Source organism: Melanotaenia boesemani, chromosome 5 (genome assembly GCF_017639745.1).
Source record: "Melanotaenia boesemani isolate fMelBoe1 chromosome 5, fMelBoe1.pri, whole genome shotgun sequence".
In the NCBI taxonomy this organism is placed as follows: Eukaryota; Metazoa; Chordata; class Actinopteri; order Atheriniformes; family Melanotaeniidae; genus Melanotaenia; species Melanotaenia boesemani.
In genome coordinates, this window is record NC_055686.1 from 15,612,147 (window position 1) to 15,632,291 (window position 20,145).

Sequence of the window (20,145 nt, forward strand, 5' to 3'; positions counted from 1 at the left end):
TTTCTGTGCAAGTTTGTGTGTGTTCCAGTGAAGTGGCTGGTTCCAACCACGCTGTGGCTTGGTTGGCCAATTATGGGTTTGACCATGCAAACACACTCTCTCTTTCAAACACACACACACACAGGGTGGCCCAGCAATAATTGTACTTCATATTTCAAAATGCATCCATAATGTGGTTTTCTCATAGCTGTGAGCTAATCCACTCAGAATGAATGGAGTGTCTCATATAATTATCGCTGTTCACAGATGGAATAAATGTGAAATGAGAACGAGCTGACGGTCGTCTCTTCCTGCAAGCACACTGGCACAAAGGCTTGTTTTTCAACCTCTTCTTTTCTCATAGGCTAGAAAGGTTATAAACACTCCTTTTAAGTCCATTAGGAAGTAGAATAAAGTCAAATATCTCCCAAGTTGTCATAAATTATGTCAGGTGATCTTAATTGTGCCTGGTGGTTCTGGTTGTACCACAAATTAGTGGTAGAAGGTTTCTGTTTGGACACTCTGCTGTAAAGCTCCTTCCCCCCTGCTTCTGCGCTCCACATATTGTTGTTGTTGTTTATGTTACCACCATGTTTCCCAGTGGGCAGCGGCACTGGCTCCTTCCGAGCAAAAGCACCTTTGCCTGGCTTGGGAGCGGTGACAGGCTTAGGCCACTTTGGCACCGGAGGTTGCGGCGTGCCACGACTTGGACCCAAGGGAGACTGTCTTTGTGGATCTGCTGGCTTCCCCTGAGAGGGAGTTCTGTAATTCCCCTCCAGACTCGATGGAGCTGCCACTTCTTCCTGTCTAATTTGGCGGGGCTCCAAGCGAGCCTCATCGTAAATGCTCAACGCTAAGCTAACAGATATGTTACCGCTTCCTTTGGCGCAACCCTCCGGTTCATCATATATGTGCTCCTGAGAAGGGGCAGGAGGCGATGAAGACCCTTCTGTTTGACCCCCTGGAGGTCTCTTGTTACTATTTATCCCTCTTCCTCCATCTCTTCCACCCCCTGCAGCTCCATTTAGACTCAGCATACCTGTTTTCAGGTTCAGCTCCTGGCTAATTTGGTCATACACATGTGAATACAGGTCAGGGGGATTCCTGTGGCTACCTCCGCGATGATGATGATCTCCTTGGACACCACCTCCAGTAGCATCATCTCCTACTGGTCGGAGACGTGGAGTGGGTACAGGGGTAGAGCATGGGTTGCTGGTTTGGTTCTGACCTTTGATGCTGTCCACTGGGTCAGAATAGAGGCAATCGGAGCTGTGAAGACGCAGACGGACTGAATCTGCTGGCTCAGAATAAAAACTTGCATGTTCATCAGATGAGGACACACCCTTCCTTCGCTCCCCTCTGGGAGACCGCGGAGGTGTTTCACCGCCTCCCACAACCCCCAGCATCCCTGGAGGTTCTGGTAAACTCCTCCCCTTGTGCCCTGTTCCACCTCCTTGCCCCCTTCCTCCATCTCCTCCTTCTCTCTTCCCAAGTACGCCATCAGCTGAGCCTGGTTTGCTGCCACCTGAGTCGCCATCTGCTTCCCGACTGCTGCAGCTGCTGCTGTCGCCGCTTCCTGTCGTCACGGCACCAGGAACAGCATTGCGTATGTGCTGCAACGACGAGGGGCAGTCTGGGTCCACATTTATGGGGCCGCTGAGGTGGCGCTCCTCCGCCAGGGCCTTTTGTGACTGGATGGCCTGCTCCACCAACATGAAGATCTCGTTGCCTTTTTTTGTTTCAAAGGTGAAGTTGCCAGGGCCAGAGTCACACCTGCGGCCAGCTTCAAACGAAAACATCACCTAGAGATGGGGGGGGAGAATTAGACTCCATGAGTGGTTTAACATGTAAGTAAATGCCAAAATGGGATTTGTTTTACACCAAAAAATAATGCATCCTATGCAATCCATAAAAATAATGCATCCTATTTTCCTCTCAAATTTTTTTTACTTTTTTTAAAAAAATACATTAGTCATTTTTGTTTCATTAATGCACATATGATAAAGATTTATAAAACATATACATAACTAAACATTGTGTGCAGACAAATGCACAAACAAAACACACACTATAAAGGTTATGTGTCACTTTTAGGTCTGATGGTTGGGTCCTGAAGTGTCATACTGACACAAATGCAACCACAGACTAAAGCTAAATATACTCCTACTAACTACATGCAGACAAAGTTATGTTATTTACACTTCCAGCTTGTGATCAGTCATGCAGCCTGAGCTAAAAATTTTACAGAACTGTCATCATCTTTGGTGTTTCAGAACCACTTTTGAGCCCCTTTGGAGATTTCTTTGTGTTTCTGTGCATCAGGCACCCACCCGGTCCCTCCCGTATCTTCTCAGTAGCTTGTAGGGCCACACCAGAACATTCCTCTTTGTCTTTGGCTCCTTTAAAATCAAGATGTCGCTTTCAGCTTTCAGCCAATAGCTGCCCGCTAGCCCGCAACGTTCCGATGCCTCGGTACGTTGAATTGTCACCCAGAACTCATTTACTGCAAAGAAAGAGCCGTGATTCAATTTCTCATTGAAAATGTCAACTAGGATTAAATTGCTTTCATTTCAACGAGCATCTGAGCTGCAGTATTCACCCATGGACACCCCAAATATACTTTTTAGTGCCCTTACCCTCTTCTCTGGAATAGTAGATGAGGTTTTCAGACATCTGCAGGTCCTGGAGTCCTCCGTTAGCGTCTACAGCACTGCTGCTACCACTTCCTCCCTGTACAAACAGACGGTGAATCAGCTGAGAAACACATCATCCTAAGACTGTTATAGTGTGCCCTCAGGTTTCCAGAAGGAGTTCAATGATGTGTGCATGAAAAAAGGCAGTAAAGACCACCAAGGACTGAGCATGCAAAGAGTTGGAGAGGCTGAGGATGCAACAGAAAACAAAACAAAACAAGCTTTCCTCCTGGAAACTCCCTTTTGCTTCCTCTCTGCAGAAGTGATCGAGTAGGTGTACGTAAGCACTCTGTACTCAGGGGGTGTGTAGGAAGATTTGGAAGATTTTTATTATAATCAAACTGCATCACAACTTCTGCATCACAAATCTAAAACAGCTGCTTTAAGCTTTTTTTCCCCCATAAAACTAATTTTCTTTTTTAAATGGAGATATTTTTAATCACATTTCAGCTCAGATGATAGAAAATAAAGATTGCCTAATTAAAACACTGAGCTTGCTTGTTATCCTGCATGTAGAGGTGTGAACATACCTGAAACGCGATGTCACACATGGTGTCCATCCACTCTTTGGCAGCATTCTTCTCTGCTGCAAACACGTGCGTTTTATCATTTGTTTCCACACAAAACGCTGCCATGTTTTCTTTGGGACAGCTCTCCATCAGAGAGGGCAGGATGGAGATGCACTCCGACAAGCGGATGATCTTCTTGTCCAGCTTCCTGGTTTTCTCATTCCCTCCGCCTCCCGAGCCTCCTCCGGATCCACCTCCGCCCGAAGGTGAGTCGAAGAACTCGAGGCGAGCGATGCCGTTTTGGCTGGCAGGGTAAAGGACGAACCAGTTCTTTTTCCATTTCTGATGAGTGAAAAAGAAGGCCAAGTTACAGAAGAGCAAAGCTGCACAATCCATGTCAAATGAGTGGGTGTAATGTGAAAGGTGACGAAGCCATGGAAACTAAGATGCAGTTTCTTTATAATAACATTTTAACTTGTTTTACCTTTGCTCTTTTTTACAAAAGCCAAATAAGCCCATAGCTCACATTTTTCCTACTCGCTCATAAAGAGGTCAAACCAGAGCTTCAAAGGACATTTATATTGCAATTAAATCGTATGAAATTGACATAAACCTGACAACAGATACCTAAAACACTTATCATCCAGCTTTAGAAGATGGTATATAATCATTTAAACTCATTTATAAGTGCCCTAATGTTACTGTAACTATTTTCTTTTAAATCCTTTTCCTTCTTTTTCTGCTTTTTATTATTTATGACACAAGCAGCACACACCTTTGCTTCATCCAGAAACCAGCAATTGAGGCTTTAAGATAAAAACAAAGCTCTCAGAGCTGGGTGGGAAGGCTAGAAGGATGTTAGCTGAGGAGGTTGGCGAGCAGAAAATGTGTCTTGCAACACTCATCTTTCCTGTGAATAGCTAAAAAGGAAAAAGCTATTTGCATGTAACTTGTTGAGACGGCTATAGGGGGAAAAAAAACTACAACCAGGTAATAATTAAAATCGATAAAGAGAAAAAAGGAGATTATTAACAAAAATCAAAAGCATTTGAGTCAAAGTGATATTTCCGGATGTTTTCTTTTTACCTACTTTAGTGGCTGTGGTTTAATGTAGGAGGAATGTGGAGATAAAATCTAAAGCAGTTTGACGCAGAGATGTTGCAAACCATTGCTTCTCCTAGATTTAATCAGCAGCAGCACATCACAGTGACAGTTAGTCCTTCAGTACTCACCAGGAGAAAAGCCCCCAAATTCAGACCAAATACTAGTCTAGTTTTTACTACTTGAAAAGATAAAATAAGATACAGATCATCCTACGCGGTCTATTGTAATATGTACATGTAGCGCATTCCAGCAGTTATTTTCAGTGTAAGTCATTTCAGTTTTAAAATAATTACTCCCACCAACCTGCCTCTGCATGCCTAAATTCAAGCTGATATTTACAGTTGATGGTGGGTTTCCTTTAAAATAACAAGAACCAAATGCTGAAATAAAATTTTATCACTGTAAGGGTATTAGCAAAAGACTATGAGAGCGTTATCATTAGTCAGAACTGAGGTGGTGCATCTACATGTGCAGGCAGGTAAAAATGGGAAAGCCAACATTAACCATCTTTTGTTGTTTTTACACTTAAAGCATTTACAACTTCTAAAACAAGCTGATTTACTCCCTCCTCATTTCCATTCCTAGGAGTAGTATGCTCAAATATCTAAGACTCATTCGTCAGGCATACCTCTACCTCTCCGAGGCGTTTCACCATGACAACATAACTCCCGCCATGACTGTGATGTCTCATGTTAATTAATAAAGTCTTTGCAAATTCTCCAATGAAAGCATATTTCGGGTTCACCAATACAGACATTCAAAAGTTACATTTTAACTTATCTTCAACTGTAAGTTGAAACTGAGCTCATGGTGTTGTGGCAGAAAGAAAAAAACTAACTATCCAATGTGGACTGAACCTGACCTTTCCAAAGACTAGGGCTGGGCGATATCGCCTAAAAATAAAATCACATATTTTTTTATAACCAAATTCGATTTCCGATTTTAATAGATTTTTTTTTCTTTTCTTTTACAAAACATAAATAAACTTATTAAACACATTTATTTGTTTATATAGATGAATGCCAGCAAAAATGAAGCATATGTCATAGCTTTTCCACCAAAAAAACTACTTCATATCTCACACAGAAATATGCGTCACAATACATCTGTGATCTCTTTCCATCTGGATCATTATCATACAGGATCCACTGCAGGAATAATTCCCCTTATGAAGGTTGTCTCTTAGTTTGTGGGCTAAGTTGACTTCTGCATCTCGTAGAGAGCAGCATTTCTCACTGCAGTTATACGCACAGCTAAATCCCTGGCGTGAGTGAAAGATCACTTCACTGAAAATCTGTCAGACAAACACCGTTCTGGTGTGGAGGAAGGGCTAAGTCTGCTGCTAACTAAATATGGAAAAAAATCCAGATTTTCATGAAAATAAATATCCAGAAATGGAAAATTCAATTTATCGATTTTATCGATTAATCGCCCAGCCCTACCAAACACCCTTCATATTAAAGGTCATGTGTAATGGAAGTGAAGTAGTGACTAAATCAAGTGTGACATATTTGGAGTTAACACTGGGTCAGTCATTTACAGGTGAATTTATTGCTTCCAAAGTATTAGCTAAACTTGCCTGCAAATTAAAGTTTTTATTTCGTAGGACAAAGTGCTTTGATTTTCCTGTAAAGAAATTACTGGTGTGGTCTTTAATTCAATGCCGCTTTGACTATGCATGTTCTATGTGGTTCTCTTGTTTTATTCTGAAAAACAAATTACAAAATTTCAAAAACATCTCATTTGGCATCTTTAAAGTGCTCCCCCATTAAGTCATATTGGTAGGGAAGAGTTTAGTAGAGCTGGTCTGCTGCCAATCCATCTGAGGGTAGAGCAATTCAAGTTAAATCATATGCATAATATCATCAAGCATTTAATTTAATATAAAGGTACAGTCAGCTGTTTTAATGCACATGTGCTGCTGTTCCTTAATAAAAGTATATTTGCCACTAAAGGCTGTAAATTAGAACTGTCTTTTTGGTTACTTGACAAAAAAAATATATATCGAGATATATATCGTGATTCAGGTAAAAAATGTTGAGATATAAGATTTGGTTCATATCACCCAGCCCTAGTCATGCCCCAAAGCACTTATGCTCTAATACACAACCATGGTTCACACACGGGACAATCATAAAGGGCTAGTATCTGTTCCTGTTTAGTGCCACGAGTTAATAATTCAGCTAGAAACACTTGTTTTTACACTGGTATTATGGGACCAACTTCCATAAAACTTATCATGTAGAAGTTTTAACAGCCAGGTTATCTTTTATGGAACAAAGTGAATGTTGTTGTGAGAATGTGATGGGTTTTTACTGCTATTTCTATCTGTTTAAAACTAATGACTACTAATAATATTTGCATTTTTATTCTCATTAAGCCAACTTGTTCACACTATGAATGAAAGCACTGTCAGTCTGGAAAAGACCACTCCCATTACTCAGCACAGACTTGTAGGACGGTGCCAGCAAAATGCCTCCCCCAGCATACCAGCATGGGGCTTCTTCAGTGGGAGGTTTGTTTACTAATTATATGTGTCTCCTATGTGGATTTTTTCAATGTGCTTTGATCTCCAAACTGATTAAAAATACGGCCAGACTGTGTCCAAAACATGTGGCAGGTTCAGGTTCATGATTTCAAAAAGAGGAAAACAGTGAGGAAGCAACAGCTGAAAACAAACTCTTCCTCTGAGAGAACAAACAGCAAAACACCCGATACTGAACAATGAGAAGTGCAGCAGGTGTGTAACACTCCAGATGTTCAGAGGTAATAATAGACACGGTGGCATCTTATAGCCAACATTTTGTGCAGTCAACACAGTCACATACATGTCATGGTTCAGCTGTGTGACATAATCGTCCCACCTAAACATACATGTGCGCACAGTGCAGCCCCGTTAGACTAAGCATCCTCTCAGTTACATCACTCCAGAGTGTGTGTGCTTTCCCCTAATTTCACACATTGGAACGGAAGCTGCACGACAAACAGAGAGCTGAGCTTGTGACAGGAAGGTCAGCGCTTTTAAAATCCTTTGCCCAGCAGGGAAAATCCAACTATGACACTTTAATGCCACAACTGTAGGCCCTCAAAAGAAGCTCCCTAGATGTCTGTGTTCAGAAAGGAGTAGCCTTTCAAAAAATCTGTCATTTTATTGATGCAATCTGTAATATGAGACATAAAATAAGCTAATAATGACATTTACAATGCCTTATTTATATTCAAATATCCCATATACACCTGACAGTGTGAGACTAAGCATGTACAAGCTCCCTTAAAAGGCTTACAATAGTGAACTTAGGTGGAAAATAAATTATTATAATTAAGTTTAAACCAATTACAACTTTGCTGATACTCAAAGAAATGCTGAATCATGTCAGCCTGCCCATTTGTTGCCCAGGTGGATATAACACAGACCATACTACTGCTTACATGAACATGAAGAGAACACACATGTGAAATATGACCTGTTTATATGGAAATACTTGTATAAAGCACACAATTATGCATCCAAAGTTGATACTGATTGAACGGGGTCTCACTGTGTATGCTCTGTGGCAGATTAATCCATAACAGTACATCATATCTTATATACAGTCATCACGTATTTTGTTTGCTATGTCAAATCTTAACAGCTATGTAACTGGGCTCCAAACTGTGATGAAGTAAAAGCACCGACTGTGCATAATCGCATTGTACCATCAGGCTCTGGCTCTAACTGAACGCTAAAAACATCTCGCCTCTTCACTATCATTTGCAGCATGAAAATAAGAGACATGTAAGTCAATACAATTACAGAATTATGGTATTTGCATGATAGGCCCGGTACAATTATTGCCACAGGGAATATTTATCTACAATCTACAGACTTCTTGTTTTTCTCCCTGAGGTTTCCATTTCCCATTTAAGATGTTATGGTTTTATGTTTTTGTTTTGTTTTTTTAAGCTGAATGAAAAGCCTGAGAACAAACAATGTCGTATGGTCTAAAGACTGTGTAGCCTTTTGAAGTAAACTGAGCATAACAACTGGCACAACTACAGAGGTGTCTGCATTCATGCACGGCAGTTTCATTCATTTCATGGTTTTGTAAGTCTATGCACACACTGAAACCCTTAAAACGAACTGCCAAAGAGGACAGGAAATGTGTGGGATGGCCATTACCCAGGATTCTCTTTGCTTCCTTATTCTGCATCCAGGTGTGGTTCAATATATATACGCGTGTGTGTGCGTGTGTGTGTGTGCGAAAGTCCTTCTGTTTGTATTGTTATTATTCCTCGGACTCTTTAGGCCATCTGGAATTGTGCATATACAGGCTCTGAAAAGCCGGACACATTTAGTCAGTACAAACATCACAATATTATTGTTCTTGGATGAGGTGTGAAACTTTATACCTTGTTGCATCATGGCTTTACCACGTGTGTGTGTGTGTGTGTGTGTGTGTGTGTGTGTGTGTGTGTGTGTGTGTGTGTGTGTGTGTGTGTGTGTGTGTGTGTGTGTGTGTGTGTGTGTCAAACAGCTGGTCCATATAAGGCAACAGAGCGTTATCAGTCTCTACACTAGGTGGAAATTATGCAAAAAAAAAAGATCATGGTAGCGAGTAGGAGAGAAACTTCCTCACTGATACTCTGCCTGTTAGCAAAAACTAACTCAATTTAACAGCATTAACCAAGATACAAGTGAATGAGTTTGCCTTTCTCCACACCACTGCCTTGAAAAACATCAGCTGTTGTATCTGTGGACATGATCAAGACATACAACACCTATCACACTGTAACAGTAGAAAAGCTTAAAACATACAGAATGACTCTGCAGTTTGATTTCCATTTACAGATTATCAAGTCATTCCAGTAACAGTGACATTAGCTAATAATAAAACAACAGTACCATTCAGATGTCACTCTTGCCAGACAGATGGATGACGTACTGAAAATTAAAATCCTTTTTTTTATATTACTATGAAACTAAACCACTCAACCATGTCCCCATTGGCCACAATCAGACCTCAGAGCACATGCTGTTTATGCTTAAGTATCCGTTACTGACAACACTATTACTGTTAATGTGTGTCAAAGGGAAGAATCGGGGGACAAGAGGCGGTGTTATCTGTGTGTACAATAATGCAATAGAGGATAAAATAAACAGAAGTTAGGGTTTTAAAGGGAGGGTATGTCTGCTGCTTTGACCACAGAGTGAACTTTATTAAATATATTAATTTACTAGATTACACTTGATGTCAATCTCTCCCTGCTTAGCTGGACATTTAGTTGTGTGCTTCTTGTGCATGTAATGTAATTCTACCTCAGATAACAACATATTTGTGAAGTGGACAAAAATTTAAATAGATACTTATGTTGATAAGTAGGTCAACTCAGGCAGCCAAAGTGATAGCACAAAAGCAGAACAAATATACAGTGCACATGATTCAGGTGCCAAAATCAGCCTATAACCAAACCTGCAAACGTCCAGTGCAAAGATATAGTGACTGGTGGTGGGAAGCATACCTTTATTGCAAAGGAAAAAACTACAATGATTACAAAAAACACAAAAGTCCTGCTCAAGGGTTAATATATGCTTTGTTCCTACTGGGCTACTGTAGTCATTTTAAACATAATCACAATGTTTTATTGTACTTCTACCAATAGGTAACTCAATTAATTACCTAGTGGGACAGGCCTTTTGATGGTTTGTTTTTTTTTTTGGGTGGGGGTGATGAATAAAAGGGTAATTATATCTTCATTTGTGGTTTTCAAAACTGCCAACTTGCACGACAGACGAAGAGGTGCAAAGCCACTGCAGACGAAAGTAGAGATGGGCTACAAAAGTATGCATTCTAATGACCTTTTATAAATAATGAGGGCATGTGAGCTGTAGCCTCCAATCCAGATGGAGGACAACTTAAAAATACAAGAACAGCAGATTTAATTATTTTTTAAAGATAATCCTTTAAATCATCCCGTCACTGATCACATGGTCACTGTGTTAGTGTTTAATAATCCAATAATTCTCTGAAATTACCACAGAAATCAGACTTAAGTAAAATCAGACAAAAAGATGAAAAGTAATTAAGAGGATATGACAGTAATTTATCCAGCATGTAAGGGTATTTTTTTACTTTAATGCAGTAAATAGTACATTGATATGACATGTTGAATAATCATTAATCACTGGTGAGTTCAGAATATAAGCTGCCATTGTACTCAAGTCTCCATGAGTCCAGCACAAGCTTAACTATACCTTTCAGTTAGCATCACCAAGTAACAACATCACTATATTCTTCCAAAAACTCACCTACAGGAGAGTATATATATGGAGAATTACACATTTTAGCCTTTCAAGCTACTTCGTCAGCACTACTAATGATTCACAGCTTCGTTTCTGGTGATTATGATTTAGAATCTGAGATGCCATCTATGAAGAACAAAAGGAAACAAGAAGATCTGACATGAAAACTCATTAATCCATTAGGCAGACTTCAAACATGAATCATTGTTGTAGAGATGTGGCAGGAGTTTATAATTCTACTTTAATATGACACACCCTATCGTTCAATGAGCAGCAAGCTCTTGCCCGAAACTGTCTGTAACACCAAGATGAAAACCATTCCCACATCAACAGTTTTTACTTGTGGTTTTCAAGCAGCTGCCAAGTACACACTAGAAGATTTTTGTAGCTCAACGGTGCCGATGAGGAGCGTGCATGTCCAAGCATCTTCAACCTGGATGAGTGGCGGACAAGCTGATACAAATCCAGACATGACTGCCCGTTAAATCTAGCGTGTAGCTGTAGAGGACTAATCTGCTAAAATAAATAGTTATTACATGAATTGTTTAATAAATAAAATATGGTTAAAAATTCTAAGCATTATAAATTAGGCTTTTTATTTTTGTAATATAATTTTCTTTTTAGCAATTTCCCAGTAATCGTGTCTAATTGATTCATTTGTATATTTATAATTTTATTGTTTTATCTACTTATAATATTTTTCTTTGCATTTCCACCATTTATTTTTTTAAACATCTTTTTTTATTTTTGTATTTTCATTTTATTTTTCCCAATTTTACACTGTATTTCTCAATTGAATCAAATTGATTTTTTTTTTCTTTTGTTGTTTTTTTTTTTTTTTTTTGGTATCACTTTGTCATTTCCTACAATTATTTTATTTTTGCAAGAATATTTATTTCTGTGTTTCCATTTTATATTTATCTTTGCATTTCTATTCCATTACGCAAATGACTGGAGGGGAGTGCTTATCAAGGTGTGTAATGAGGTCAGCTTCTTATCACCTCAATGTACAGGTTTTAAATTAAAACCAAATTTACATAACACAGACTAAACGTGCAGAAAAAATATTTTTAAAACCATATTTGTGTCATTAAAATTACCATGGAAATATTAATCTAATCTGCCATTCAAAAAGTCACCCAACAACTTCATCACCACAAATATTTACCATGCTTTGCACACTACTGCACAGGCACCAACTGGATGAGTAAACATTTATGTAAATCATACCTATGATGTTTTTTCTAATGCAGTGTGTGTCAAGCTTCAGTAGAAAGAGGCTATGTAGTTTGTGCTGAGTAGGGCTGTTTAATAAGTAAGATTTTGGAGATTAGGTTTGTGATGCTTTTCATTTTCTAAATAACTGCATCATTAAACAGCTGTAAAAAAAATAAAATCAGCTAAGCTGCTGTTACAAAACAGTCTTATAGCGCAATGCAATAACTAAGATGAACTAAATGTGTGAAATGCACTGTGGCTGCATTTTGATGGTTTAACAGCTCAACATTACTGCCAGTTACTTCTCACCTCACAACAGCCAGAAAGAGGACTTGTTCTGAACAGCACCACAACGTCCTTATGTCAAAGTTTCCACCCATGTGGAAACCAGACGATGTGTGTGTCTGTGTCTGAACGTCCACTGGCTGCCACATAACTGACCCAACAAACCACACAGCAATATTGCCACATTTCAAGTAAAGGGCATTCAGTTTCCTTTTCTATTCTTTTCAACATTGATGGGTTTGTTTTTATCCCTTCAAGGTACTTGTGTGGCCTGTTCTTCTTCTTTTTGGTTTTTTTTTTTTTTGTTTGTTTTTTGTTTTTTGTTTTTGAGAAGATATTTGTTCATTTTCTATTGAAAACCATTTGACAAATGTTTTGAAACTCTGTTTTGGGTGCATGAATGCGTATTGTGAAGTGAATTCTGGGCAGGAAACATGGCCTGAATGTTTTGTCGGTCCATGTCATATGACCAGAGAGCCACAGCCAGACAAAGACCCTCTTACAAATCTTAAAGTGTAACTGAGTCCTTATGCAGTAGTGCTGGGTAGCGAAGGTTGTATGGATCCCATGGACTGGCACAAACACACACTGACAGAAACAACTATCTTCTAAGGGACTTGTGAATAAGCAACAGTAAGGTGACAAAAAAAATAGGTTTCAGTGGTATAAACACCTTTATAGATATGCTGACACTGACATACAGCCATCTTTGAATATAAGAATTATAGTTTCAACTTTTAAGCTTTGATGTTATTGGTTTGGCACTCTTTTGTGATGTGTTACTTGTGCAAGGTTTATTTAATCTTATCCAGTTTGACATACTTCACTGAGTGCTGTTCATTGCAGCAGGGATTTTGCACTTTATGTGAATCATATCAGCAAATTTACTTCAAACCACCAGATCAAAACAAGGCCATATGAGTAGATAACTTCCTCTCTCTGCAGGTACAAGGGAGTTTGAAGCCAGAGGACATGAAGACTAAGCAGAAATTCTGCATTACTTACTTGTTTATCAAACACATTTAAGTTCAGTCTTAAAAGTCTAACTGGGCCATTAATATCCACTACAAGCAGTTTTTATTCATGCTACCATAATACTGCAACAGTGGCTTTATTTCACTTCGTTATGTAGCTATTGAACTGAGTTTGTGTATATAACAGACGTTTTAATCATTTATTCATCCTTCATTACGGGTCTATCGCTCTGTTTGTATTACAACCATCCTCACATTTATTTTCGGGTCGCTGCTGTATTTTTCCTCTGTGTCATTACTGTAAACGTACCACAAATAAAACACACGTCTTTTTTGGTAACTTACCTTTCCAAACTTTTGGTGTTGCACATAAAGTTGTCCCTCCTTAACCTGGGTGTCCATTCCCCCAAAACACCGATGCAAAGCTTCCTCCAGTAAGGAAGAAATTAAACTTGAACTTGCCCAAAGAAAATCACTTTCTATTGGTTTAATTGTTTTTTCTCTCTCTCTCTTTAACCACCAACACTTCCCCTTTTTCACTTCCGCTCCACAGCAGTCGCAAAAAATATCGAGTAACGCGCGCGCACAAGTAACGGTGTCATGGTGGGAAATGAAAAGTCCAAACAGGGGCCGAGTGGTTCCGACAAAGTTAAATAATGTCCAAAATGTTGTCGGTGGGTCGTCTTTCTATCTCCTCTCCGGTGGAAAGCCGCACACAACACCTAAGATGTTACTTCCGGTTAGGGCGTCCATAATAAAAGCCAAGTTAACAAACATCTATGGATTCAGAGTTCAATAATTGTGACAGCGGCAACAAAGTATTTTTTAATTTGAGTTGACAGTTTTAGTGCCTTGATTCTGCATTAATGTGTGTGCAAAAAAAAGTATTATTTAATGGGCCTGTTGTGCACAGAGAACTGGAATTATCCTTGTCTTTTATTGCTTGTGCTCAGAGGTCTGCAGTTTTATAAGCTGTCCAAGGTAGTATATGCTTAATTTTTTAAACACAGATCTTCTTCAAACCCTTTATTTCACATGCTGGATTTTTTCCTCTATTGACTAAGGACTTTTGAAGAATCCTTTACTCTTATAAAGCTGAAGAAATAGTGATAAAACTTGGAATTAGGCTTGAAGCAAGACTAATATTTCTCTTTATCAATTAAGTGAAAGTTTGTGCACCTGTAGTTACAGCCACACAACTACTGTGACTAAAAGATATCAGTGGCTGTTTACTTTTACTATTTTTTCTTTTGCTTTTTATGTTAAGTGGCCACTTTAGCTATAATATTCAGGTAATTATTTCCTTAAATCTAAACCTCTTTTTAAGGTCTCATTTACACATGCCACCCTTTATTCAATCTAAACAAAACATTGCAAACAACAGAAATACAAACAACCATAGTTTTAAGCAAGTAATAGGTTTAAGTGAAGAGACTCTGCATTGGTGCTGAGGTGTGGCAATTAGGAAGAAGGTTCCTAGTTCAAACTTCTGCAGGTCTTTCTGTATGAAGTTTGCATACTCGCCCATGCATGTGTGGGTTCTCCATGGGTACTCTGTCCAAAAACATGTTGGGCTCTTTTTTTTTCCTAAATTCTCTTTAATATTAAGTGCAAGCATGGGTGGTTGTTTAGGTCCCTGTGATGGACTGGCGAGCTTTCTAGGATGTACCCTGCTTCTCATCTGATTGTAGCTTTAATGGGCCCTGCAACCCTAATTTGGCAAAAGCAGGTATAGAAAATGGATAGATAGAGTTTCTGCTTGGAGCTGTTTATGTACTTGTCATGTTTTGAGTTAGAGTTTAGTTAGTTTTGACGTTAACGTGCTTATTTTGAAATGGAAGTTTGCATCCGGTGCGGTGGTAGCTGTATGTAGCTTGACACGTTTCTCTTTCTGCAGGAGGAGTTGAGCAGCAGCGCGTGGTGAGCGCTCTGAGCCTTTCTTCTACTTTCCTCTTCCCACCTCCTCACTCTTGTGTAACTTCTCTAGATTACAGCTCACACACTGACTTTACTGCACAATGTATAACATGATGCATACTCTAATTTATAGTTATTTTTTATTGTATTATTATTAATATTGTGTTTGTTGTTGTTGTTGTTATTATTATTATTATTATTATTATTATTACTTATGTCATTACTGGATCCAGTCATCGGATTTTATAAATACGCAGCAGGATAACACAACAAATTAATTATCAGAGAAAACCAGGCTGTTTTTTTTTTCTTTCTTTTTTAAATTGTAAAAACAAAAACTTCTGCCATGTTTCTGCAGACTTTCTGTTTGTACTTAAATGCACTTTTAGGTCAGAAACATTATAAGTCTTGAGTTGCGCAGGCTGTGTTGGAAAGTAAAGCTGCCAACCGATTTAATGTGTTGCAGATGCCTCCTGTTGGCTCACAATATAACTGCGGTGTCCCTATTTTCAACCCCAAGTGGTGCTAAATCTCATTTAATGTTGTTTTTGACATTTTATATGAATGTTTAAACCACGAGTAAAGACACAGATGGTTTTGTTTGTTTCCGCACATGACCAGAAATCATTGAACTTTATGTATAATTAATTTTGATGCAAGATAGCTTTATGCAAAGCTGAATACATTGCAAAAACCAACATTTTCTGTCATACTGTTTGTTCCTCAGTAAAAAGATAACATAACAGTACGAAGGATCTTGTAGATTTGAAACCATGATGAATATTTGTACATCTACCTCAAATCACCTAAACACAATACTGCAATGTTTCCCAAACTTAAAGAAACTATGAGATGTTGTTCGGGCTGTTATTATTTTAAACATTAATATCAGTAGGCCTATGATATGGAAAAATGTAATAACACAATTAAAACACGCAAATCCAACGTCAAATACATGGTCAGTTTGATAACTCCGTTAGAAAATTTAAATTTCATAAATGTAAAACAAATAAATATGCCCGGTGATTTCATTGGGCATATATGTAAATTTTCTGAATATACAATTGAGGTAATAAACAGTTCAAAGAGTAATGAAACTTCAAACCGATACTATTTCTCAGCTTGTGTGTGGTGTTTATATTGTGCCCCTCTTCTGATAAAATTGGCAATTTGCAGGTAAAACGAGGAAACGCACAACTGCCACCTACAGGTGATTACTTAGAATTGCAGATTATAGCTTCGACACAGTTCTCGCGAGATCTCAGTTATTTTCATGACCAAAACAGGAACTGAAACATGGCATCAGTGTTCGGAGGAATAGAGGGGTAAGAACGAATTAAAATATACAACATTTGTCCAAGATTTTGTTTTTTAATGAGAAATATGGAATGTTTTGTGTTTATGAGTGGTGTATGTACATGTTTATAAGGTTGTCATTTAGAGGCTAAAGCTAAACTGAAAGACTTTCCTGACGCGGAAGCTTTGCGCTTGTATCTCGTGATCATTTTATGCCAAGCCCAGTAGTACTGTCAGTTAAACTATCTGCATTTATTTTAAATAAATCGTTTAACGACCATATTCAAGTTTAAAAATATATTTCTTGTCTTTTATTAGAAAAAAATAACTTAAACGTAATTGTTTATACCACAACCAAGAGAATATATTTTCTTAATTAAGTTACCAACTTTGTGTATGTCTGTCTTTCTCCTACCCTTCATCCAGTGGAGGGACCCACTCCAAAGCAGTGTTGCTATCAGGAGATGGGAAAATCCTAGCAGAGGCGGTGGGGCCATGCACCAACCACTGGGTGAGCAGTATTGGTGATGGAAAATTTTTTAATCAAATGAAGGAAATTTTATGTACTGTCCTCTAAAGATCTTTGTGTGTGTTTGTGTCTTACACAGTTAATTGGAGTGGACAAATGTATTGAAACTATCAATGATATGGTCCAGAGAGCCAAGACAGAGGCAGGACTGAATCCAAACACCCCAATTTACTCTCTGGTAAGCTAAACTATGTGCTTCTGCTGATTCTTAATTTGCAAATTGATACCAAGCCTAAATTCTGATTTATGTTTGTGTGAAGGGCATGTCTCTGAGTGGAGGGGAGCAGAAGGATGCCATTGACAAAGTGATCGCTCTCATGAGTGAACGCTTCCCCAGTCTCAGCAAACACTACTTCATCACCACTGATGCCATTGGTGCCATGGCAACGGCCAGTGATCGGGGTAACCTGACATTTGTCTGTCAAGTTTTGTGATGTACTTAATTCTGAACGCAGAGCTTTAAGTTTTTACAATTCATTAACTCTTAAATGACATAATTAATACACAATTCAAACCTTTCATTAAAGAACCTTTCGTGTGTAGTTAAATACTGATATTACAGCAGATTCTTTACATTGTGAACGTTTTACAGGATATGAATGAGCTTAATCTACACTTGAATTTGAAAGCAGCTAACTGACAGGTACAGTTAGAGGATAAGGCATTAAACTTTACCCTCTAGGGTGTGTCTTTGCGAGAGAAACATCACTGTTCGTGCATCTTACTAAATTTTATGGCTTAATTAGCCAAGTCACTGTCATTATCTGTGACTATCCTCTTCTTCAGGTGGTGTAGTTCTGATATCAGGGACTGGCTCAAACTGCAAGTTAGTCCATCCTGATGGCTCTCAGATTGGCTGCGGGGGCTGGGGTCACATGATGGGTGACGAAGGATCAGGTAACCATAGTGATATGCTGCACATGAGTACTGTGTAGCCTAATGTTGTTGTAAGACAAATTTAAGTTTTTGTTTTGTTTTATTTCAATATCCCAGCATTCTGGACAGCTCAATTGGCTGTGAAAACAGTGTTTGATGCCAGAGACAATCTGGTTGCTCCTCCTCATGATATTACACATGTTAGAAAAGCCATGGAGGAATATTTCCAGGTTAGATTGCAACCACACCGAGAAATGCATTTACTTTCAGAATGTTACCAGCTCATATTATAACAGGGCACGTCAGTGTCAGTCAGGGTAAAATGCTCTTGTTAATTTCAGGTGACAGATCTGATGGGAATGCTGCCACACCTCTACACAAACTTCAAGAAGTCCTTCTTTGCTGGTTTCTGCAAAAAGCTGGCTGAAGGTAGACAGCAAATCGCTTCCTGCCTTTTTTTTCTCTCTTTTGTTATTGTTTTAAGGAAGCCAACTGTACATGTTCTGTTTGTGTACTTGTCAAAGGTGCAGAGGCCGGAGATGCTCTCTGTAAATACGTGTTCACGCAGGCTGGGAGAGTCCTGGCAAAACATGTGGAAGCAGTCTTGCCTGCAGCGCAGGAGGTAACACACACATATATATATATATATATATATATATATATAGACACTGGGTACAAACAATTAACTTGTGTTTTTTTCATCTCAGTCTTTATTAAACGGTGAACTCGGTCTTCCTATCCTGTGTGTGGGCTCCGTGTGGAAGAGCTGGTCTCTCTTAAAAACAGGTCAGCATCCTGGCAGCTGCACATCATAAAGCGTTAACTGCCTTTCTCCCTTATATTTATCCTGAAATACACAAAGATAGATCAGGAGACAAACCTGGATAAAGTTAATAGGAGTTTACTTTCTGTTCCTCACTGTCTTTCTGCAGGGTTCACTGAGGTCCTAGATAAGGCAGCATCATCTGACAAGTTCAAGGGCCGTTTCCATGGCTACAGCCTCCTGATGTTGAAGCAGTCCTCAGCCCTCGGAGGTGCCAGTCTTGGGGCTCAGAGTTTAGGGGCCACTTTAAATTTGGATTATGCAGCCAATGCAAACGTCTTCTATCAACACACCTTCAATGGTAGCCAATGAAAACGGAATACATTACCACTTTGTAATTATTTGGGTCCAAAACTTCTAATGTTCTAATAATGACTCAAATAATGATGGTGTAAAAATGGTGTTGCACACAATTTAATTTAATTTCAAATATCAAGAGAGCAGATGAAAATATGCCAGATGATTTTAATGGTTGTTTGATTGCTACTTTGAAAAGAAAGTTACTATGAATTTCACTATACTGTCAAAACATTTTTTACGCTTTTGAACACTTGTGATTTATAATAAAAATGCCAGTGATTTTGCTGAAAATGTTTGCAGAATTATATCTTATCTTTAACCCCCCTCAACACTTAAAAATACTCCAAAGCTCACAGAATGTTTTGTGATAAGTTATCACAGCTCAATAAGGAGAGACCTTTGGAAGTGAAGAGCAACCCTTACAGATGTAACTGAGGTTCAGTGTTAAATTCATTTTGGGAATTAGACTTTGAGGTGATGCATCATAACAGAATGATGTCCATAATAAAACTATACAAGGTGTGTCTGGGATAAGGTGGAGAGGAGGATGAAAGGGGATGTAGAGTCCGAATGACAAGTAAAGGAATTTGACAGTGTGGAAAAGTGAAAATGATGGAGCAGCAGGAGTTGCTCACACATCTAGAAGTGAAGGCAAACCAAAAGGAACAGATCTAATTAAAGTGATGAGCACATCACATTGCCTGCAGTTCTTTACTGATTATGTAATAAACCGAATGAGAAGCATACATCTCTGAAAGACGTCTGTAGTCACTACAAAATTATTTTCTTGTAATTGATTTTCTGTAACACATGTAATATTGAGTCATGGTTATATTAGCCAAACATTTGCTATAAACATGATTAATTAAATGAGTGGTTGGTTGTCTTTCTCTATGTTATATTAAATGAATGATGAATTACTCTTAGCAAGTTGATTGACTGTTGGGGATTTTATATGAGATTAAAAAACGAGGCAGGATGTGATACAATGATATTTGCTCGTCTTTAATTGTTCCAATAAGTGTGGTATCAATAGTAAAGCCCAGAGTGCTGAAGTTGCATTCTATGGCAACAGTAAAATACATGTAAGAGCTTCTCCTAATGTTTAGAAATTAATTTAAATGTAAACAGTTTCAAAAGTATTCCACTGGCCCTCACTAGTATTTCTTTTCCAAGGAGACGCCAAGAACATGTTTCTGTCAGCATCTTTTCTGGTAAATACACTTTTTTCTTTTAACAGTTTTATACAACTTTGAGTTTAAATATGCAACTTTTTTTTATCTTTTATTGTGTTTTGAATTTAAATTAGATTAAAGCAGTCAATGAAGGGAAAGGCGTCTATGTTTGGCCACTAGGGGGCAA

The 20,145-nt window shown here is 38.5% G+C and overlaps 2 protein-coding genes across 2 annotated transcripts; one reads left to right on the forward strand and one right to left on the reverse strand.

The window, feature by feature from the left end:
* Positions 1 to 241: 241 nt before the first annotated feature.
* dok1b (docking protein 1b) lies at positions 242 to 13,743 on the reverse strand. The gene is made up of 5 exons (XM_041986490.1): positions 13,388 to 13,743; positions 3,203 to 3,523; positions 2,616 to 2,709; positions 2,310 to 2,482; positions 242 to 1,781 (listed from the first exon to the last, which is right to left on the reverse strand). Exons 1-5 carry the CDS (start codon positions 13,442 to 13,444, stop codon positions 396 to 398), a joined length of 2,031 nt encoding a protein of 676 aa, XP_041842424.1. The 5' UTR covers positions 13,445 to 13,743; the 3' UTR covers positions 242 to 395.
* A 2,390-nt stretch (positions 13,744 to 16,133) lies between these two features.
* Positions 16,134 to 19,769, forward strand: nagk (N-acetylglucosamine kinase). The gene is made up of 10 exons (XM_041986676.1): positions 16,134 to 16,284; positions 16,682 to 16,766; positions 16,864 to 16,962; positions 17,045 to 17,186; positions 17,571 to 17,681; positions 17,778 to 17,890; positions 18,002 to 18,089; positions 18,185 to 18,282; positions 18,368 to 18,446; positions 18,593 to 19,769. The coding sequence occupies exons 1-10, from the start codon at positions 16,256 to 16,258 to the stop codon at positions 18,793 to 18,795; spliced, it is 1,047 nt and encodes a 348-aa protein (XP_041842610.1). The 5' UTR covers positions 16,134 to 16,255; the 3' UTR covers positions 18,796 to 19,769.
* Positions 19,770 to 20,145: the final 376 nt, after the last annotated feature.